Source organism: Lissotriton vulgaris, chromosome 11, assembly GCF_964263255.1.
Source record: "Lissotriton vulgaris chromosome 11, aLisVul1.2, whole genome shotgun sequence".
In the NCBI taxonomy this organism is placed as follows: domain Eukaryota; kingdom Metazoa; phylum Chordata; class Amphibia; order Caudata; family Salamandridae; genus Lissotriton; species Lissotriton vulgaris.
Window position 1 is genome coordinate 514,522,830 of NC_141699.1, and position 24,290 is coordinate 514,547,119.

A 24,290-nucleotide genomic window follows, 5' to 3' on the forward strand; every position below is an offset into this window, starting at 1 on the left:
GTGTAACATAGTATATTTTTCATCTTTCATAGACATAAGCTTCTGTTTATCTGTCAGATTAAATGGTAAAAATAAGGCAGAATCATTCAAATAATCCCATGGAACTTTTCCATTTTTCAACGTTTGCATTGTCCAACAAAACTGCATTACAGACCCTGATTGTTTTTTTGGGGGTGTGATTTTCAAAAATCTTTACTGAAAGGAATCACTGTTAAACACGGCATAGTGCCTATAACCCTGGTCGGGCCTGCAGCGTAGAGGGTAACAAGGACATCAGTATAACAAGTGTGTGAGTACACACTTAATTGACTTTGACCATGGTATAGCACAGACACATAATTTTGTACAATATCAATCATAGATGAAACAATATTATCCAGTGTGTAAATACGAGAAGACTAAGTGTTAATGCAATCATCAACCACATCAAGAACGTTGCATACATTTTTCGGATCAAGTTGTCATAAGCGGAAAGCAGCTTCCATTTGGGACAATTTCTAAAATTCCTTATATACAGCATACATAAATCATTTCTTACAAGGGGATTTTGGCCCCAAAAGAAAGTCTGGCAAATCTATTTCACCATTTAAAAGAGACAAATGTTGTTTGACAGATGAAAATGTGGAGTGTCCCAACCATTGCTGGCATAATTTACCTACTGTAGTAATGGTATGTGACTGAGGGAAGCGAGGGTCAGATCTACTGAGCATAAACCCGGTGGAAGCATTAGTAAAGTGTAACTGGCAAGCATTGGTACTTACTGGCCATATTAACCAGCAAAATTGATCACTGTTGAAGGAGTTAAGAGTACCATTTTGAATCATGTAATATATGGTTGTCATAGACAAATTTTTGTAGTGTGGCCATGCGCCATAGCAGCTTATTGCGGAAGTGAGGGAGCATTCAAATTCCTACTAGAAGCTAGACCAAAACATGTAGTTTGTTGCACTGTGTCATTCAAAAATATCCACTGTGTTGGAATTAAACAAGCACGATGTAAGAACTCCGGACTCTTGACCTGCCAAAATTTGGTACCCCATATTGATTTCAAATCAATGGTGTCCTTTCAGTACTCATACCCCATTAAGGACAGGTCGGCTATGAATGAAGAAGAGTATATTAATTTAGTTTGGGTTGACATACATTTTTTACATGTTTGGGTATTCAATTTATAATAAAATGACGTCGGGTCTGCGAGATTATATCCCGAAAAATATACAAACCTGGGATGGACAATGTTCCCATTGTGAATAATTCACTACAGGTCTGACAGTATTTGTGTTTTTGCAAATAAGGATGACCATAATGTTGGAAACAGAATTAGTCAGCATAGTTTGCAGGATTTAAATATAAAACTTCAGTTTCAAATGCTTTACAATATTTCAAATCAGAAAACAGGAAATGGACTGCGTTTACATCCCAATCGTCCGAATGTATTCCTGACGTGACATCATCTAAGGAAACACAAAACACATATGGAACATGTATGGAATTTGAATTATCTCAGTCTGGCCGTAAACTTCTAATGGAATTTTGTCCCAAACAATACCATCACTAACTGGAAATGCTGAAATGTTGGCAAATGTTTGATCCTGTTTCATTTTATGAGATGAAGTGTATAGGGTCAAAACGCCATCTACCAGATGGACCACAGAGCGTTCAGGTAAGTATTGCCCATTTATTAGACAGAAAAATACTGTCACAAAACCAATCCACATAAAGCGAAACACCATCGTTAGCACCATCCAGATGTGTGTCCAAGGAGGAATAAATTAAATTCTACGAAACCAGGAAATGAAAATACAAATGTGGGTTGGAGGATCTTGTTCATTGGAAGCTGAAGATGAAGTAGAAGTTGATGAAAAGCTATGTCTGTCCACATAATAACCCCTGGCACCCAGGTGAAACAACAGGGGCTGTTTTGTATTCAAAGTGGAAAGGATTTCAGTACCAGGCCATTCAACTGTAAGCTCAGCTAGTGGAGATACATATTCATGCGCTATTGAAGTAGATGGAGGTACAGACACCAAATCGATCGGGGTCTCCTCATTAATTTCCAGTTGAGAAGGTGGCAGTGAAGCAGGCAAAGTAATGAATGAACAAAACATCCTGATGAGGAATGGTTGTAGACACACTATTCTGAATCGGGCATATGGTGTAACTTGATATTGCCAATAGAAATAAATCTATTTTCCTTGTGGCCTGGCAAAGGAGGCAAAATCACTGTACGAGTACCCTTTAATCCAAGAACTGGGGACATAAGAGGGACCAAATCATTTTTTGTTCTCTAGCTTTTCTCGGACCAGATCACTAACTTTAGGAAGCCAGTCAGTAACAGGAATCAGCACCGCTGCATCATTGGATGAGGGCGAATGAGCTTTATCCAGTTTGTCACAGGTGTTTTGTAGTTCCTGTAACATAGTAGAATGGTTATCTACGTCAAATGTTGAGGCACCCACCACAACGTCTAGACCATCAAGGTCTGTCACAAACATTTTAATGCCATAGAGCATTTTGTACTGGTTCCGCCCACCCACAGATCTTCTGGGGAGATTATTAAGTGCACGTTGGACTCTGCACAAATGAGTCAGCCAACCCCTGCCACACAAGACGCAGGAGGTCATAATCTGTACTCCACTTCGTCTAACAGCCTTTTTATTGCTAACAGTGGGCCAGTCATTAAAATTATCTACTTACCCTCGGGTACTGGGACCTACTGTATAGCTTTTAACTTCACTTTCTCACTCACGACACTGCACTCTCAGCAATTACACCAGCTCCGCAGTAATCTGGCGTTGCAGCACACCCGGGACACATTCGGTGTCACTGAGGTGGGCCCGATGATGAAGCATGCCACCAACCAGGTTGGTGGGTGAGGGCTTCATGAACAAACTAACAGGTTTGCCAGCCAGCGTACTTCTTTGTGTCCCCCTTCCCCTCATAACCATAGCTAGTCCTTTCTTGATCTTCACACAAACATTTTAATGCCATAGAGCATTTTGTACTGGTTCCGCCCACCCACAGATCTTCTGGGGAGATTATCAAGTGCACGTTGGACTCTGCACAAATGAGTCAGCCAACCCCTGCCAGTGCCTAAGACTCTAACTGTCAAATATTGCTTTAAGTCACGGTTCATTTGCTCCACTACTGAATTGCCCTCAGGCCTGTATGGAGCCGAAAACTGCTCCAACACCCCAGAGACTTAATTGCATCTTTGTAAGCCTTAGAGGCAAACACAGGACCTTGGTCTGAATGGAAGGTGCCACAGGCAAATGTTCCTGCAAAGACACGCAAATCCCTAATGACTTTTCGAGTGTCAGCACTGCTTTTCGGCCAAAGCCGAAGGAATTTAGTGCACAAATCCACTGCAACCATAATATGCTTATGTGCCGTGTCGGGCGTCAAAGGACCGCAATGATCAAGATAAGTAGAACCAAAAAGTTGAATCAAAATGAATAGCTGTGTATGTGGTGGATGTGCGACCATAGAGGGCTTATTTTTTTGACAAATGACACAAGACAGTACATAATTACGCGTTTGTTTATATAAACCACGCCACCAATAACGCTGCTGCATAATAGAAATTGTTGCAGAAACTCCGGCATGTGCAGAAGCCATACTTTCATGTGTGGCAGTGACCAATGGTAGTCTGCGTTCCTCGTTGGGAATCAGCTGATCCCCAACGGACGGAAGAGTCACAAATGGGCCTTGATCAGGAGAAAAGTGATATGATTAACACAAAGGAAAACCTTGTGGGAACTCCGTTCCATCCTTTATCGCAGCAATAGCCGCAAGAATAGCATTATCTATTTTAGCCATATGCCTAGTAACTGCTGCTACTGAATATGTGACAACTGCAGATTTGGCTGCCTCATCAACCAAAGAATTACCAAGAGCATGTGCTCCCACTATCTGATGGCCAAGAGTATCGATGACATGTGTGAGTGGCAAATGTTCCTTTAGTTCGGCCATTCAAACCCAAAGAGTTTTTTGCTTTACAGAGCTACCTCTGGCGCCTCGATAATCATTCTGAGACCAAAAGAATAAATTGTCATTGAAAGTCTGCACACAGTAGTAGGAATTACACACAACAAGAGTGGATACATCATGATCAGCAAATTCTAGAGCTAAAATCAAAGCATGTAGCGCAGCCAATTGAGCCGTATTGTCACCAAGTGACTGTGTGTGCACTATGGAAAATTTAAACTCGCCATCAACAATTGAGCCTGTCACAACAGTGCAGACCGACGAATAAGCATACTTAGAACTAACGACTGGCTGAGTAGAACCGTCAGTATAGATGATACATTTGTATTGATCAAGTGGTAGCAAAGACAATGGAGGACGATGAACGTGTTCCTACTGTAAAAACTCCTGTGTCCGCAAAGAGGGATCAAAGATGAAAGTGACATCAGCTGATGTCAAGGAACTTGCCCATTGTATCCAACTGGGATGTAAGCTTTAGAATTCAGAACACTCGCCTTTGTCACTGCCTCCAAGGCAGGTACAGGTGAGACCATAAGAATGCATTTTCCCAGTGCCAGAAAGCATTCTTTCAGAATTGCCATCTGCACAGCAGTCAAAACAATTTCAAATGTGGAAAAAGGAATTTCTGCTGATGTGTACAAATGCAATTTGTAGGATATTGGTCCTGTGTCACCTTCATTGAACGTTAAATAAGTGAAACCTACAGCCCCAGGCACTATTCTTATGACCAAGTTAATAGTATTGTCACGTGTAAACAAGAAGTTGGTCGCAAGCAGATCAGACTGCAAAGCCCGAAGAATTTCAGTGTGCTTCGGATGCCAGCTAGAAGACGAGAAAGTGGGTTGTTTCCACGCATAAAGCAGTTTGATACGCTGGCATAATCAGGAATGTATGTCCTCCCGAAGTTTAAAAATCCCAGCAAGGATTATAGTTTTTTCAAAGTAGACGGAGGTTGCAACTGTGCACATTTCTCCAGAAAGTGTGAGGCCAACCCCCTACCCTCTTTATTCAGTTCGTATCCCAGGAAATGTCCAGCCAAGCAGGCAATATGGGATTCTGCAAAGTTGAATTTGTAACCCTAGTCTGAAAAAATTCAGTGTGATATGATCTACGTGCACAAGATGCAGTATAAATTCATCATCTGTCAAATAGATGTCATCAACGTAAGAGAATGCATTAGGATCAATATCATGCAAAAGCGACACAATGCGCACAGCAAAAGCACCAGCACATTTCCTGTAGCCCTAAGGCAAACGCGTAAATATTTTCCGACGGCTGTGAATACTATAAAATCCATTGGAAACATCCAGTGTTGTTTTGTATTTTTTACGAACGATGTTGTTCACTGAAGCTGAGCTGTGTATGTTCTTGACTACAAATGTACGAATCTGAGGGTTTAAATGTCTGTAATCTAAAACAATATGATATGAACCGTCCGGTTTCGTTATCGGAAAAAGTGGATAATTCATGGATGAAACACAGAGTTCGATGACACCCGGATACTCTAATTGGGTCAATATTTCACTTACGGACAGTTTCTGTCACGCTTGATTGGATGTTGTTGCTGGGGCTGTTTCCTAGATCGTTACTGTATTTCATGGTGCCCACCTGATTATGATACACAGCCAGCGCAAGGTCTAACGCCCATTCTGCCGCTTAGGCATGCTTAGACTATTCCGGGACGTAATGTGAAAAACTGGGAAGTATTAAATCCTCACCTCAAGAAGAAGATAAATGAAATGGTGGAGGCCAATCAGCCTCTGTCAACAAAATGTCATATGAAGATGTAAGGTTGTCCCAAAAGACCGCCTTAGTCGTGCATTTTATATCGCCTTCAATTTGGAGGCTTATCTCATAAAGCCTATATGTGGGCGTAACTCGTGTCCCCACTGAAAAGAACATGTCAGTTTCTCTCGCCTCCAGACAATGGTGGAGTGTCTCCTGCACTATGGTAACTTCTGCTGCACTGTCCAGGAGCGTTACCGCCCATTTCCAGTCCAGGTGTAGGTTTCTCACCTTCGGTGGCATACTCTTCTGTTAACGCTGCAACCTTTTTGTTCTGAAATGGGGCTCGGTACAGAGGTGGTCCCTCTTGTTTCGTTTTTACATCAAACTGGCGCTGCGGATCTGGTCGCTGAGGCGTGGTCTTGCCTTGTATGCGGTCCTTTCGCTCTCTGCCACCGAAGGGTTGATCCGATGTTTCCTGAAAGGAACAAAAAAAATGAGGATCAGGAACCTAAAACCTCTTTGTTGTTTTAATACTACAGTGGTCACGCAAATCATATCTACGGTCACAAGTTGTAGGCGGCGGGGAACCCGCACGCGAACTAGCATGTGACCCTTTCTTCTATTGTTGCTGCTGATGATTTTTATTTCTAGCCTTTTTAGGAAAGACTGGACGACCCTCCTTCTAAGGAGGAGGATTAGTTTGAGGAGGCTGCATAAAAGGCTGAATTCCCTAACTATTGCATCCCAATGATTTATATTCATCTGCAATATTGAGTGGCAATTCTCGTTGCTTGTCTATGTCCGCCACTGCCGATAGGCGTTGATGGACTATTAAGCTAACTGCTTAACCTTTGACATTGGCAAGAATCATATCTGAGACTATCAGGAATATGCCTACTAATGTCATCCCTAATTCCAGGGCTGACCCTACTCCTTGCTCATCCGGTACCTTCGTCATAATGGCCGGTAGAAATGTCATGGAGGGGGTGCCAAAGCACAGTGAATAAACTGCAGCAAACACCATCCTCCAGGTAGTACATTCAGTCACATCGGTAGGTATACCTTTTGGTAAACTTCTTGTCAAGATCCAGTGTTTTTTAACCTGTGTTGTATGTGGAAAAACAGCTTCGATTTGCCAACCAAATCGGTAAATTATCCCTATTCTGAGGACGCTTGCCCATCACAGAATTACCCATGACGGGACTGATGGTTATACCCCCACCATGAGGTGCAGCTCTAGCCAGAGCCACCTGTAGATTAAGCGACATATATTGTATAATCCAATCCCGCTACCTGGATCCACACGAACACGACTGCACTGACCCGTGCTTCTTTGTTACTCTTGAGATACACATTTATTTAGATCGAACCCGACTTCGGACGCATCCGTCCGCAGTTCTTTCCCTTGCCGGCTCATCCTCCAGCAGGGAACCCATCACTACTTGAACCTTTGCCCACAGCTTCTACGTGTCGCAGCCGGTTTGGATTTTCACCGGTATTGCGTCTCTGCATTCAACTTTGAGAATATACAGCCCTGACGAGTCACATCCTCCACACGGTGTGATGAAACTGATCAAGATTAAATTATAAATATATTCTCTACTGAACTCTGGATGTTGACCTTCATTATGTTGTCTGCATGAATCTTATCCTACTCATTGGGTTCTGACACTAGAACCAGACATTTTGATACGTGTGCACAGGACTTGGACTTATTTGTATTGTGTGGGACTTGTCCTCCATCTTCACAGGGGCTGTTTCATGTTTGGGTTTGTTGCCCCTGACCTGTTGGCACCGTATAATTTAAAAACATTAATCTAACTAATAATCGTATCCGCTAGAGCGCCAAAACTTCTTGTCCTTTAACTCAAACCCATCCTTCTCACCCACACACTTATATTGTATAAAACTTCTGTGTATATGAATGAGCAATGTATGTAGTTATCTTAGCTCTGCCAGTGTAACACCAAGATAAGTTGGATGTGGTGTAAAACCCGCTAAAACGGGCCCTGTGGCCCCGTCGACTGGTAACGGTCCTAAGCAGACCACAGAAACATGCTGTGGAAGGGCACCATTAAACCAGATGATATGCTCCCAAGCTAACAACGGAACTTCAAGTAAATGATAAGGACTATACTGCTGCGGAATCGGGGCTCGTGTATATTCCTGAAATAAGTTGTTATTTCCATCTACAGCCAGAAGTGTAACCCACGAGTAAAAAACTTTGCAGTGGCATGCTGGATCCGCCTCGACTACAAAGATAAAATCAGCTCCTGTATTAGGGACTCCGTGCTGAGTCAAATGTGCTGTTACTGGCACACGGCTATGTGCCGCAATAGCTACTACCATAACGATGTTGTTGAGGGATTTGTAGGCGTGGGTGAGGAGTTTTTAGGTGATCCTCTTCTTGACGGGGAGCCAGTGAAGGCTTCGGAGGTGTTGGGTCATTTGTTCGTGGCACGTTGTCCCTAGGACGAGTCTGGCGGCAGCGTTCTGGGTGGCCTGGAGCTTGCTTAGAAGAGTTTTGTTGATTCCGGCGTAGAGGGCGTTTCCGTAGTCAAGTCTGCTGGTGATGAGTGCGTGGGTGACGGTCTTTCTTCAGTCGGGGGGGATACATATGAAAGTCTTGCGTAGGATGCGGAGGCGGTTGAAAGTGGTGGAGGAGACGGCGTTGATCTGGCGGTTCATGGAGAGGGAGAAGTCGAGGATAAGGTTGAGGTTCCGAGCTTGGTCAGTCGGGGTTGGTGGGCTCCCGAGGGCGGAGGGCCACCAGGTGTTGTCCCATGCGAAGATGCAGGGTCTAAGGATGAGGACCTCGGTCTTCTTGGAGTTGAGCTTTAGGCAGCTGTCCTTCATCCAAGCTGCTACACTTCTCATTCCTTCTTGGAAGCTGAGTCTGGTGATTTGTGGGTTCTTGGCATAGGATACGATGCTATTCCGTGCTGTCTGACGATGGCGGTGATGGAGGCCATGTAGATGTTGAAGAGCGTTTGGCTTAGTGAGGATCCCTGGGGTACTCCGCAGACGATGTCGGTGGGGGCGGAGAGGAAAGGGGGAGTCTGATCCTCCGGGTTCTGCCGGAGAGGAAGGATTGGATCCAGTCGAGGGCGGATCCTTGAATTCCTGCTTTTTAGAGTCTGGTGGCTAGTGTGCGATGCGAGACGGTGTCGAAGGCTGCGGAGAGGTCTAAGAGGATGAGGGCTGCGGTGTGTCCCTGGTCGAGCAGCATGCGGATGTCGTCGGTGGCAGCGAGGAGGGCGGTCTCGGTGCTGTGGTTGCTGCGGAAACCAGACTGGGAAGCGTCAAGAATGCAGTTTTCTTTGATGAAGGTAGACAGCTGGGCGTTCACTTAATATCCCAATTTAATTAGCCTAACATACTAACAATAGGTCATTGGGAAAAGTCAGCCAGTTCCGGAGTTCGAAAAGAGTTCCATGCTCGCATTGGAGCTGCTGCCATGAGGAGATGAACTCGCCCCGTCTGCGACCATAGGATTGTTGTTGTGTTTGTGGGAGCGACAAAATTCCTGCACCTCAGTAGGGGAGTCAAAAATCCGGGCCCTTCTGTCAATGTTGACCCGCAATCTGGCCGGGTAAAGCATGCCGTACTTTAGTCCTAGGTTTCTGAGTGTGCCTTTCACTCCGGTGTATTTTTGGCTAGCCTCTTGCACCTTGAGTGTAAAGTCTGGGTAGAGCGCCAGTTTAGAGCTTTGCCACGTGTTGTCACCGTGCACCCTAGTGAGGCGCAGGGCGGTGTCACGGTCTCGAAAGTTCAATATACGAGAGATTATGGGACGTGGGGTGCAGCCAGGGTTGGGTCTGGGGCCCAGGGTGCAGTGTGCTTGCTCTACGACAAATCCGGGGGTAAAGGAGTCTCTTCCAAATAGGTCTGCCAGTAGGGTTTCGACAAAGAGATCAAGGTGGCCAGTAGTAGTGGTCTCAGGTATGCGGATGTTGTTGCGCTTACTGCACGCTTCAAGATCTTTATTTTCGATCACCACTTCTTTTAGAATGTGTTCCACATGTTCCAGCCTCTTGAGGGTCTGCGCATTGTCCTCCTCAATGTCCGATATGGGTTGCCTCTGCCACATTGAGGCCCTGGTCGTGTGCCTGAATTTTGGCCCCATAGTGCCAAGGCGTTTGTCCAGCGTGTCGAAGCGCCCATCTAGTGCCCGAAAGCCCGCTCTCATCTCTAGGAGGATTGTGCAGCCAGATCATCCGCCATATTGGGGCCGTCGTCCAGATTGCGTCCCAGCACTTTCTCAAATGGAAGGGTCCTTTGTTTTGAGTCTCTGCTGCCCATGCCGTATTATAACCACCCAGGGGCGTTGCCAGCCACCCAGGGCCCAGACCACGGGCGAGCAGGCCTGCTGGGGTTGTCAGTGGTGGAGAGAGATTGGCCGATCTCCAGCCCAAATGGATCCAGTGGGTCGGGGTGGAAGCAGACGGGCGCAGAGATGGCGAAGGGCACCCTTTAGTGCCCACATGGTGTTCCGAGCACAAAGCGGGACGTGGATGGGGGGCTCTGCGGTTTCACTGGTATTGGGCGCTGGTGCCCCCGCAGTGTGCCACAGGATTGAGCTGGCAACAGGTGGAACGTGGGCCGCGGTGAAGGGGCCTAGGCTGCAGATGTGGCTGGCAGAAATGGTGCAGCCCCGGAAAAGCTGATGGCGGTGGCCTGTGGCTGGGAGCGGTATCCGGCGTATGGGGCCCGATGGAGCTGGGCTCATTCAAAATGTGGCAGTATAGGGGGGCAGCCAGGTGCAGAAAGCGTTGCAGCAGCCCTCGTTCCCCCCCCAACCCGACCCACAGGCGATTGGATGTCTCCTCCCGGGAACGGACGCGGGCCCTGGCCCCTCCGGCCGTTGAGTATGGGCTGTTGCGGGTCGCACAGGCCAGGTGTCGCCAAACGTGGCTGCGCCCCGGCCAAGAGAGATGGGTAGGCACGGGGGACAGAGACAAGGATCCGTGCCCGGAGCACTCTCTCTGAAACTGCTGTCGGCTCCAGACGGTCAATGGCCTCCGTCTGGGGCAACGCTGTAGCTGCGTCTCTGGATAGCCGAGACTGGCGCTGGCCCAGGCATGCCACGCCTCAGGATCTTCCGAGCTTTAGGGGAGCGGACCGGCATCACCCACCCGAGGATTGAGGGGGGCACTGCATGCACCACCAGAACCGCTCTCCCTCGATGTTAGGCTGCAGGGAATTGATGTCCCAATGCTGGGCAATATTACGGCTGGGCTGGAGCATCTGCAGGACCTTCAATGCCGCACGGCCATCATGGTCGGCGGCATGGCTATGCCCCCCCTTCCCCAGCCAGAGTGCACAGTGGTGACAGCTACATCACTTCTGGGGCGGGTGGCCACATGGGAGAGGCAGAGATCAGAGGCCTCTGGTTCCGGTGTAGTCTGGGCTCCACATCAACCTTCTGGAGGTTCGGGTGATCCGTCTAGCACTGAAGGCACTCCTTCCTATTCTCAGAGGGAGAGTAGTGCAGGTGTTCATGGACAACACCACCGCCATGTGGTACTGCAACAAACAGGGCGGAATGGGGTCGCGGACTCTGTCATGATGGTACTTTGTCTCTGGAAGTGGCTGGAAGGGCATGTCCCTGGTGGTTCAACACCTGGCAGGTTCTTGGAATGCCTGGGCAGACAACCTCAGCCACCGGTGCATGATGGATCACGAATGGCCTCTACCGTCTGAGGTGGTGCAAGGTCTCTTTCAGTGGTGGGAGAACCTTGGTTAGATCTATTCGCCACCGAAGAGAACGCGCAATGTCAACAGTCCTGCACATTGGAATTTTCAAGGTGACACTCGCTCAGAGACTCTTTTCGTCATGAGTAGTGTTGCGATCCTCTATATGCTTTTTCGCCTATACCACTTCTACCCAGAGCGCTAAGGAAGCTTAAGCACGACTGGACCCAATTCATTCTTGTGGCTCCGGAATGGGCTCAGAGTATGATATCCCAAGCTCTTACACATGGCCATCGATAGTCTGATCAAACTGCCCCGTCGGGAGGATCTACTGTCGCTGCAGCAGGGGGCGGTCCTTCACCCGAACCAGTCCAGCCTCCACTTCCTTGAGTGGGGATTGAGTGGCAACAGCTGACAGCTTTTGACCTTCCCCCCAATGTCTGTAACATTATCTTTGCAGCCAGACATCCCCCCACCAAAACTGTATATGCCTGTAGATGGATCAAATTTGTGGCATGGTGCACAGCGAAGGCTGTGGATCCCCTTTCTGCCCCAGTTTCATAGGTTCTCCTCTTCATTCTTTCTTTGCCCCAGCAGGGCTCTGCTCTGGGCACTCTAAAAAGCTATAATTCAGCCATTTCGCCTTCCTTCGGCTTCCTGACCAGCCTTCTCTTTTCAAGTCCCTCTTATAAACCACTACCTTAAGGGCGTAACTCACTTGTTTCCAACAATTCCTTTCGTAATGCCCCAACAGTACTTGAACCTGGTTCTGACCTTATCTTATGCATCACCTCTGCTCGCAGGGTGAGTGAGCTTCAGGCTCTTTCTTCCAAACTTCCTTTTCTGGCTGTTCACCAAGACTAAGAAGTCCTTCACATTAGGGCTTCTTTCCTTCCCAAAATGGTTACCTCGTTCCATCTAGGACAGGACTTCACTTTGCCCACTTTCTTCCGGCCCCCGCATCCTTCTAAAGTGGAGTAGCGGCTCTACTGTCTGAATCCAAAACATGCACTTTTCTTTTTTTTTTTTTTTTTTTTATTGGAAAACCTTTATTTGACATTTCAACCAAGAACAAGCACGGCCTACAACCCCCAGGGCCGGCCGCTAAGCAGTTGCAACACAATAAAACAATCAAAACCCAGACTCAGCATCCCGGGGAGCAGATCCGCCACTTCCACAATACGTACTGGTTGTAAAACATATCACGTTGGTAACAGGATAAAAAGGTTCCATTTTATAATATAAGATAGGAGGATCAGGTGCCATACAATATCTCAAGTTGCGAAAAAAGGGGGGGCGAAATAGCAATATGTCCACAGTTAAATCATCTTCGTGTAAGTCAGCGGCGTTAAAACATACTATACAGGATAAGTGAGCGTACAAATATAGTTCGCGCCAGCTAAATGTCCGCCCAGTAGCACTGAAACAGCGCGAGAATTGAGGCACATATGAAACAGCATAGATGGCCATAAAAATGAACCCATTACACTGACCCGGAAAAGAAGAAAAGAAAAGGGCAAAGAAAGATCAGAAGAAAAAAGGTCATAGAAATAAAACGAAAAACAAAACACCCATCTCCCAACCCCCCACCCTGCACCCCTGCTGATGACTACGGCCTATCCCCCTAGCAGCGTGCCTGTCGCCCAAGAACTGAAACCCGAAATATAGAAAGACCCAGAGAAAGACAGAAAGAAATTAAACCCCACCCAAAGAGGGGAAATGGAGGAGGGCTATCTTCTACTTGCTCCCGGTCTCACCCCCCCGCCCTAACAAAGGGGTCCCCCCGAAACTGTCGCATCTGAATAGTCCAAACTGAGAAAACATCCCGGGGGAACCACCAACCCTGCCCGGACTCCGTTAAGCTAATGAAGCAGTCCCGTTACCGATAAAACCACAATGGACAACCCAAGCAACAGTCTCAGCCTTGGCCCCGTCGATCGAATTCGCCGAGTCCCTCAGACAAATAAAGCCCCATCATCAAAACTTCAAAAGATACACAGAATTGGTCGGAACATAGTTCAGTAGATGGAAAAAGAACAGTAGATCCCAAAGTAAGCAGCTGGTACCAACAATGTCCCTCCCCGTCTCCGAAGCCAGGCATTATCACATCCGCCATCTTGATAGACCGACTGGGGAGGGGGTTCGACACAATCCAAAACAGTTCACAGTACCAATTAAAAGGTTCCAGGATAGGGACAGCAGTTGAATGTTCCGACAGCTGCAAAACCGGGGATTTAAAAAAATTAGTTAAGTCACCGATCACAGCCCATTCGAGTAGATCCACTTCTGTAGGGGCAGGCACAGCTTCCAGCACCAGGTCTAAGTGCCCCACTGGGGCGTCGATCAAAAGGCAAGCTGGCTGCCGGGTCTCGGGCATCGAGTCAGGATCCGATCTCAGTCCTTTAAGTCCATCTGCCGCCGACAACAGGCCGCGAGTCTGAGCTGCCACAGTCGCCTGAAGTGCCTCGAGGGCCGCCAGCACCGCCCGCAATGACGGGCCACTTTGGGCCTGCTCCGCCCAGTTGCATATTTCCTCAGGCATAATGATCCCCACGGAGAGACGCCTTCGGGGTAAAATCAGCCGGAGCAGGACTCGAGTCAGGATCCGATCTCAGTCCTTTAAGTCCATCTGCCGCCGACAACAGGCCGCGAGTCTGAGCTGCCACAGTCGCCTGAAGTGCCTCTAGGGCCGCCAGCACCGCCCGCAATGACGGGCTACTTTGGGCCTGCTCCGCCCAGTTCCATATTTCCTCAGGCATAATGATCCCCACGGAGAGACGCCTTCGGGGTAAGATCAGCCGGAGCAGGACTGAGCCGTGAGGGACCAACCGTCAGCATGCATTAGTGCACGATGAGACTCCAACCCAAGGTGCGCCGGCGATACAAGTGCCGGGCCTCCGGGTCAGGACCCCCCGCAACACAGCACCGTGCGTCACTCATGTCCTCACCTCCAACACAACACCAGGCTGCAGATGGTAGCAAAGCAATCCAAAAATTTTGAAAGTTCCTGAGACCGGACCCTGCCGCCCTCAACAGTCCGCTGTTGTTCAACTCAGACCCGGCTAAGCCAGCCACAAATCGGTCCTCGACGTTACTCTGCTCCACAATGTCAGAAAACCCCGGGATCACACCATCTGAGTGCGGATTAGTTCACACACACGGATCCGGGGCAGGAAATCAGGATAAGTGACAGGATCTTAAAGCGTAAGACGGAGGTCAGCGGAGCCGGGAGACTATGCGGCCATCTTGCTTGCTGTCGTAGCTCCTCCCCCAAAACATCACTTTTCAATTATTCTGGATCGCACAAAACAATTCTGGGTGGATGACCAGCTCTTTGTTGGCGCCAAGAAAGGTTGGGCCGTGCAAAAATGAACCATTTCTCGATGGGTTGTTCTTTGCATCACAATCTGCAATTCCTTAGCGAAAAAGGAACCTCCAGCAGGGTTGCTTGCCCATTCCAGCAGGGCAACAGCAGCTACAACTGCTTTGGGACACGGAGTTCCCCTTCATGAAATCTGCCAGACTGCTACGTGGGCTTCATTGCACGTTTACCTGGACAACCAACAACAAATAGTCTACCGGCGGACTTGCGCAAAGAACCCAATTTGCTGTCCTTTCGGAAGAGGTTGAAGACTGTTCTTTTCCAGAAGGCCTGGGGTGGGCTATAAATTTCTGGGAAGTGTCTTGTTCAGGTTTCCTGCGGTGTCTATCGGACTAGCGCTTAGAGACCCCTGGGTTATAACGCGCTATACAAATCGAAAGAAATAAAATAAAAAAATAAATAAATAAACCAACTTCAGAGAGACAGCTTCTTTGGCTGGTCAGTTCTCCAGGACTTTCTCCGAGGTTGGTATTGCTGGGGTATCTGTTCTAAGGTGGGTAATCCATAACTAATTGTCTCTTTCAGATGAACAAGTTTCTTACCTTCGGCGATATATCTGGGAGAGACATAGATTAGTTATGGATCCCCCCGATCCTCCCCGTTTTGCGAACTGACTTCCTAGGTAAGGGACTTCCCTTCAGGGCCCTAGTCTTGTGCACCAGTGGTCAGTGTCTTGCATGGCTCTGTACTTCTGGCGTGGAATGTCGTGTAAAGAACTGAGGTCAGTGCGCAGGCGTCTAAGTAGATACTGCAACGTCATTCCAGCGACCACGACGCCAATGACGAACGCAGAGTCTGGCAATGCCACCTACCGACACGCAGGAGTACTGCTGGAAAAAAAATCTCCGGATCCAGTCTGACGCCAGGGGCTATTTCTAAGGTGAGGAATCCATAACTTATCTATGTCTCTTACAGATATTTCATTACCGAAGGTAAGTAACTTGTTCATTAAGCTTGGACAGTTACAAGGAGGTGTCAGGGTGCTATGTAAGACAGAGAGTGGAAGACTCATAATTTACTACTTCTGGACAAACAGCAAGGTTTTCCGGGACTTTCTGAACAAGGCAAGTGACTGAGCTGATTTCAGTTTCAATGGAAGGCGATTCCACTGTAAGGCAGTGGACCTGAAGAAACTCCTCGTGGCAATCTTGGAATGAATTTCATTTAATGAGAAACTAGTCCAAAATTGCAGGTCATGCGTGTGCTTGTGTTTTGGCAAATGCATTTGTATGCCAGGGCCACCAAAGATTGGCACAGCCAATAGCTCGGCTAATGCCTATTCTATTTTTAAATGCATATGCTATTTTGGTGTTCAGCAGGCATTTTAGAGGTTCTTTAATTTACTACATCGAGCTGAAGAGATTATCCTTGAACATATCACAAGTTGTAGTGTAAGTCATTGTTTCATATGAAGTTCTTGATAGACCACATGGACAATAATAGAAATGTGATATTGTAAAATACGACCATTTTTATTTATGTTTGTACCATCAAACAGCGGTAGCATTGCTATACCATTTGAATATGATAAAATCAAAAAAATTGTGTTTTAAAAAAAACGTTCTTGAAAGGTCAGTCAAGGCAGCACCCCAAGCCCCCCCCTACCCCCCCACCCTCATTTGCCAACACTCTGTCCATTCCACCAGCGTGGCTCCTATCCCTCGTTGGTGCAAGGGTCCCTTTCCTCTGGTTCACAGGGAGGCCCCTGGGTAGAGGGAATTGTGATTTTCCTCTCAGGGACTCTGGGCAAGGGAAGGAGAAAGCAATATCGACCCGATGGTTGCACTATAGGAGGAGAGAAAGCAGAGCCTTTCCCTGGAACCGAAAAGAAACATTGCATATAAATGTTTATATCATATTTATCTTTTTCGCGTGTTTGTTATTGCTTTTAAAAATTAAGAAGACATGTTCAAAATTATTGAGTATGTTTCATTAACTAAAGCCTATGATTTGAATATCATCTTTTAACACCACTTTCTTTTCCAGTGTCACAACGGGCGTACAGGTGTTTAGCAGCTGCAGTGGTGAAGATTTTAACATATTTGTTTTGACATTTGGTGCAAGCTGTCTTTTGACCCTGCCGAATCTTAAAGCAAGAGTTGACCCTGCACTTTGTGGAAACAGGGTGGTAGACAAAGGAGAAGCATGCGATTGCGGCTCAGCCTCAGTATGTATAGTAATAATACATTTTATAGATTCACTTATGATTAACATTTTGCATAATAGAGCGTTGCTAGAGTATAACAGTGTTTCTAATCTATTTTGCTCAATTATTATGAACGTAAAAATCCAAGGGCTATATTTACATGGAATTCGGCTTTACACTTGATTAGGGAAATCAAATGAAAAGTTTGTTAGTACACATGAAGGAAAGTTCTATTAAGGACACGGAAGTGAGGATTATGCTTTCTTTTCTTTATTTACAAACTCCAGCAGTGTTCAACTTTAACATAAAAAACTATCTTTCCGAAGAGTCTGAGGGAAAGGTCAACAAGAAGGTGAACCAATCAGCAGTCCCGAGGTCCCTGAAAGGCACTAGGCTTCTGGGATACTTCCTCTTTCTTGATTACGACATTCTGCCCGTCATCGAATTCCGCTAGTCCATTTTAGCAGGTTCTGAGCCTACAAGAAACCAGAGGGAACAATAATGAACCTGAACTTGCACATCCTGGGATCACTCAAGCTATAGTCAAAGCGAGCTAAGCAGAACCATAGAATAAATTCATGCACAGAGTTATATTAGTAAGCACAACAATAGTCAATAAAGCGTTGTAGGCCAACTTAAAGTATACTTATCCTATATGTCGATCCAGAACACCGTCATCCCCGTCTCTCTCAGACTGGGCTGGAAAAAGAGGTGACTGATTACCTCAGGAAACTCCGGGCGGTAATAATCCTCGTCTCCGTATCCTTAATATAATTGAAACTTTCCGTCATGTGTACTAGGAAACTTTTGATTCCATGGCAGGACCGGAGGTGAGGATTATGCTCGTTCTAAGCTTGTCAACCACCAGGGAGGCCATGTCCAAGACTGGTTTGAAATTGAATCTTTTTGAACATGGAATCTAAAGACCAGTCTGCAGCATTGATTATATCTTCAAGGTGGGCCCGAGTGAAAACACCTTAGAGGCCACTTCTCCCCTGACTGAGTGTGCAACATGTCAATGCCCGCCTCTTGCATGACCCATCTGAACCAGCTAGCTATGGTAGAAGAAGAGACTGCTTTGAAAGGTTTCCTGAGAGAAATCAATAACTGGGTCTCGCTGTGATGCTCATCTGTCATGCTTTCGTAAGCTTTTAAACAGCGCACCACACACAGTTTGGTGTGTCTGTCAAATGCAGGATATGAAATCGCCTTGGACCCTGTCTTTGTGCGTCTGGAAATATAGAAGGTGACCCCCGGGGTAAAGCACTGACCAGAAAGGGCTAGGGCCCTCACGTCAGACACTCTCCTACAAGAGACAAGGTGCAGAATCATGGAAAGCTTTGCCGATAACTCTTTCCTTGAGAGAGATGTATTAGCTTGCCACGTCTAAAAAAGGGATAAGACCTTGTTAACGTCCCAAGGCTTAGAGTATCTGGGCTGTGGTGGAAGTGATAGACGGATACCTCTCATGATCTTGCAAACAAACGGATACTCGCCTACAGCTTCTCCTTGGGCAGGGGCATGGCCTGTTGAAACCACCGATCTGTAGTAATTGATAGTGCGGTAAGCCAAACCTTCAGAAGCCAGGGAAGCCAGATAATTTACGATGTAGACCACTTCAAACCCCACGGCATCTTGATCTCTCCCAAGCCACCAACCTACCCACTTGGACCAGGCTGATCTGTAGCTCTTGTTGGTGTCCTCTGCCCTGCTAGCTGCCAGCATCCTTTGAACCTCTTGTGATAGGCCACGGAGTCTCCAATGTTGCCGGAAATCCGCCAGGCCATGAGAGTCATCTGGATCTTGAGGATCATGGGGTTGGGGACATCCCTGGGGGGTAGAAGGATTGGAGAATCCCATGAAAGTTCCAGAAGAACTAGAAACCATACTTGTGACCTCCAGTTGGACGTGATCAGCAATACTTTCGCTTGCTCTCTGCGGACCTGAGCCTATAGGTGCATTATCATGGCAAATGGTGGGAAGGCATAACGCCTCCTTCGACCAGTCCTGGAGGAAGGCACCTGTGGCTGCTGCCGGAGGGTCCGGTTACCAGCTGAAGAACTTGGGAAGGTGATTGTCTAGGCGAGAGGCACACAGGTCCACCGATAACAGACCCCACAAAACTAGTCTCTGAAAGACACGAGGATCCAGTTGCCAAAGGCTTATATCTGTCCATGCCCTGGAGCACCAATCCGCTATCAAATTGGACGCCCCGGGAAGGTACTCCGCTGACACGAGACATTTCGGTTGAGGCAAAGTGTCCAAAATTCCTTGTCCATGTCCGCTAATGCTTTGGACTTGGTGCCACCCAGTTGGTTTATATACCTGACCGCCGAGATATTGTCCATCTTGAGGAGTACATTGCAGCTGACCTTGTCTTTGGTCAAGCACTTGATGGCAAAGGAGGCTGCTAATAACTCCAGGAAATTGATGCAGAGAAGTTGTTCATCTGCGGACCACTTTCCTCCTGCACAGAAGTTCCCACAGCGAGCCCCCCAGCGAGCCAATATGGCCCACCCGTTCCAAGCCTCCTTTTGATCTAACCACCACCTCATTTCTAGCCTCACCTCCTCCGTGAGGGGGACCTGCTTTGCATACTTTAGACCCTTCCTCAGGTGGGAAGCTTTGAGTCGTTGGAGTGCCCTGTAGTGGAGCGGGCCCGAGAAGAAGGCCTGAATGTAGGACGACAGGAGCCCCACTATTCTGGCTACTTGTTGGAGAGAAGTAGTAGGCCTGACTAGGGCTCTCCTGAGCGCTCGCCCAATCTTCGAGATCTTTCTGGCTGGTAAACTTAAGGTCTTGTTGACTGAGTCTGTGACAACACAGAGAAAGGTAGTTTGGTTTTCTGGTGTAAGGAGGAACTTCTTCTCGTTGATAACAAAACCCAGGCCTTGCAACAAGGCCACCGCCGCCTGCAATGGCAGCAGCTTCGGAGATTGGGCTAAGAGTAGCAGGTCGTCAAAGTAAATCATGAGGCGGAACTCTCGAGCTCGGAGGTACTTCACCACTGGTTTGAGGACCTTGGTGAAGCACCAAGGCGCTGAGGAAAGTCCACATGATCCTTCCACAGGACCTGAAGGAATCTGCGGTGAGGGGGAAAGATCAGGGGTGAAGGGGGAAGATCAGGACCCCCAAGTACACGTCCTTTATGTCTAATTGCACCACCCAGTTGTCTGGGCTCAGAAGGTCACGCAGCAGGTGGATTCCCTCCATTTTGAAATGACGGTAAACCAACCAGCTGTTGAACTCCTTTAGGTTTATGACTAGGCGTTGACCCCCATCTGTTTTGTCCACCAAAGAAAGGTTGCTTAGAAAACCCTGAGGGTGGAGTAAAGCACAGGTTATCACCCCTTTGCGCAGTAAGTTCATCACCTGTTTGTCCAGCCGGTCGGTTTGAACTTTGGCAAAGATGAGAGGGCGTGGGCGAACTTTCTGAACCGGACGCCCGTAGAATTCTATGCTGAACCCCCAGATGGTTTGGAGAACCCAAGAATCTGTACTCATAGCCTACCAATTGTGAGTGAATAGCGCCAATCTGCCCCTACCTGCAACTTGGGGAAAAGCCAGATTCTTACCTGCTTGGGTCTGGAAGTGACCTCTAGCATTGCCCCTGGATCCTCAACCCCTGACGTTCCTACTGGATTGGAAGAATTCTCCCTGCTTGGGCTGCTCCTGCGCTTGCTTGAAGTTCCTCGCAGGTGCTTGGGTGTGGAAGTGGCCAGTTGATCGCTCGCTGCCACGAACGGCCCCAACGAAAACCTTCGGGTGGAAGACCCTCTTAATGGAGGCCTGCACCTTGTCCAAGGTGGTAAACATGGCCACAAATGTTCTCAGTGAGGTAGTGTGGCTCACTGGTTAGAGGCGGCAGACCCGAGAGCAGAGGACGGCCCGGGACCAGGGTTCGATTCCCGGCGCGGCAGGTTTCTGGACCAGGGTCAGCGGACTCGATAATTCTCTCGCCTCGGTGCCCACTCTGATCAGCGATCACACTCGGCAACTCTGGGCATTAGTTTGCCTCATCTTCACTAACGGCCCCACCAGACCGCCGGGGATGCCTGGTCTCACCCTGGAGATACCCATTAAGGGACCATCTCTCAGGGAAGCCAGGAAGGGTTTCGCAGCGGTCGAAGCGCGGAGATACTCCCCCGGGAGTGATTCTAGCGCTATATAAACACGCATATTAAATTAAATTAAACTCCTTGACAAACGCATCCCCGATGAGCCCCCCTTGACTCACTGCGTCTGGCTCTGATGATGCGAGGTCCCCAAGTTTGGGGTTAACCTTTAATAGTAGGGAGCGATGCCTCTCCATGGAGAGGGCGCAGTTAGCCTTGCCCAGAAATACTATGGCACGCTGACCCAACCCTGATACGGACTCCAGAGAGAGTGGTCGAATTGGAAGCCTTAGGCTCCTCAGCAAGTTCCAGGATCTTGGTAAGTGGGCTACAGGCATCCAGGAGTTTATCCTGGCATGCTCTCCAGGACCCATCTATTCCTTTCTTGGGGTCGCAAATGTATTTCTGCAGGAAGGTGGCCATCCTAGGATCTATTTCGGACGTGACCGCCACCTTGCACTCAAGGACCGAACATGGGCATTCCACCTTAAGCAGGCTCTAACCTCTTTTTCTAGGGGTTTCCAGAAATGACATGCCACAAATAGGGCGACCTTATCCTCAGGAATCCATTTCGTATAACGTGGGTGCAGAAGATCCACAGGGACCACCATGTCTGAAGGGGAGTCTGCGACACTCACAGGGGGAGCCATGGCGGGGAGGGGCCGCTTCGTCCATGGACTCACTAGGTGACTCATCGCCGTCCCCCCTGCCCGGGACAAGGAGGAGAACCTCCCTCAAAGATTCAGGTGGGTCGAGGGAAGGGCATGTGAGGAAGGCCTTTTTAAGGTGATCGAAGGCTCCAAGATCTATGGCCAACTCTGATTTGCGCTTGGGGAAGAGTGTAAGGGAAGGTGGTGCCCCTTGGAGGTGGGTTGTCAGCAAATGCGTAGGCGATATCCTAAAGGCGTTGTTCAAAGGGGCCCATGCGACCGCCTGATAGATGGAGGAATCCACGGCCTCACAGAACTCGTTGTACAGGGGGAGCACCTGTAGTGACTCCTCTTCCACATAATCCCCAACCATCATATAACAGGGGGGAGGCCTCTAGATAACCAGGGGTGGACCTTAGTAGGGTCCTTGCTGCCCCACTAGTACTGCGAACATTAGGCCCTTATGAATTTGGCGGCTGTGCAGAGCCCTATGCTTTGGTTGCGCAAGTGCGAGAATTTGGTACACAAAAGATCCCTGGGGCGGACTCACCCTTATGGGTATCCTGGATGCCTGGGCCGGGCCCCACTGGCAACCTAATGATGCAGGCACTATCCTGCTTGGAGCGTCCTGCTCCGACTAGGAAATGAATGAGGCAAAGTACTACAGACCCTCTTTGCTGGCTTCAGCTGCTTATTTAAATACCGACCCGTTAATACGGGCAAACTGACTTCCAGGCGGCTCAGGGAGCAGAGGGTTGGCGGGGGCGCTCCGCTCTCAGATTACTGAAACTGACAGGAAACGCGTGCGACCCCCGCGGAGCAATGAGATGCGGCTCGCACACCCTCCAGCAGTCTTCAACCACTACCGCGTGCCATGAGGCTTGTGGAGGTGCTGCGAAAGCAGCAATGAGAGATGCTCCCGTGGCACAGGCTATCGCGTCTGACCGCCGTGCAACAAGAAATATGCACACACTTAGTATACAATAGCAAATAACAAGAAATGACATACTATAAGGGTACAAGGAAAGTGGGGAACCAAATATACCCTCGGAGGCTTGGGAAATGTAACGATTGTTAGGTAAATTTTCCTACAAGGGTTATAATTCAAATAAACTAAGTCAAAAACAATTGGATTCAAAATATAAAGGTATTTAATGTAAACAAATAGAAATCTATTTCCTCAGTGATTATTTTCTTAAAGAATTGTTTTCTTTTGTTTTCAGATTCATTTTCCGTTTGTTAAAGTATCCTGGAATAGATGTTTACATATATGACTCTGAGGTCTCTACTTCTGTATGTCGTTTCTTAAACCTCTGTCATTATGTTTTGTTTTACTGTTTAGTATCCTTTCTGTTTCTTCACATTAAATGAGTTTATATTTTAAAAAATATACACCCGTGTTCAGAATGTTCATTGTAGAGTTTTCGCGATATAAATGAGCAAATTGAATTATTGATTGTTTAAATGCTAGCTACCTGTGAGGGCTTGACAACAAATTGATCTATCCAATTGTTTTTGGCGTAGTTTATTTGAATTATAACATTGTAAGGGTAACAATACATTTGTGAATTAACTGCCGGAGAGCAGGAAAGAAAGAGGAAGTATCCCAGAAGCCCATTGTCTTTCAGGGAGCTTTGGACTGCTGATTAGTTCACCTTCTTGTTGACCTTTCCCTGGGACTCTTGGGAAAGATAGTTTATCATGTTAAAGTTGAACACAGCTGGAGTTTGGAAATAAAGAAAGAGAGCATAATCCTCGCCTCTGGTCCTGCCACAGACTTACAAATAACTGAATAATATTATCCTCTAATGTCTTATGAGTCTAATGTTTAGAAAGGGAAACAACCGCTGTGTTTAATGACCACTGCCGTTGGTACAGGTGGGGATTCGCTATGTGATCGGATTTCTACATTGTTTAGTCTGTCTCAGGAATAAACATTGACAAAGATATTAAGTGTGGTTTTGTATGCTGCATGACCATCACTGGCAAATGCATGGTTTTTAAAAAGTGTGGGAATCAGTTACGAAGGAAATAGTATTCCTAAGAGACCAAACATTAAGGAGGAAGAGGATTACGATTAACCCTCTCATTATAGATCTCTCTGTTTCTGACGCAGAGAGGTGGACACCACTTCCTATTGCTGAATAAAAGCACACATGTTCCTTTTTTCACGAAAGAAAACAATGCACATTCCTTTCCTTACAGGACATATTCTTTTCGGATTGGTCTGCCCTGTAGGGAATCTAGCAGTGCCCTAAGAGCTGGTCTGACGGATCAAATTGTGGAACGATTTTTGGGCTGTTTGTGGGATTGTGTTATGGTCTGTGAGACGGTGTTTAGGTAGGTATGAGCGGATTTTGCGGATTGGCAATCCGCGAATTTGTGGATTTTTTTTTTTATGTTCGCACAGGTTTCTGCAAGTTCGCGAGGGTTTTGTACAATATCGCAAATTGCGAAATTGTACAAAACGCGTGCGAACTTGCAGCAACCCGTGCGAACACATATATGAAGAGAAAGAAGCTCCTGGTCACAGAACAGCACGGGGATTGCGCTCATGAAAGTCAAGGATGCAAAGGCCTCTACCCAGC

The 24,290-nt window shown here is 47.5% G+C and overlaps 1 protein-coding gene across 1 annotated transcript in view; it reads left to right on the forward strand.

Moving 5' to 3' along the window:
* The window catches only part of LOC147683095 (disintegrin and metalloproteinase domain-containing protein 9-like), a 2,555,772-nt gene that overhangs the window by 1,098,653 nt on the left and 1,432,829 nt on the right, over window positions 1-24,290 (forward strand). The window contains exon 10 of the mRNA XM_086942496.1: window positions 16,778-16,958. Coding sequence (XP_086798622.1) covers window positions 16,778-16,958 — 181 coding nt within the window. The remainder of the gene's footprint in view (window positions 1-16,777; window positions 16,959-24,290) is intronic.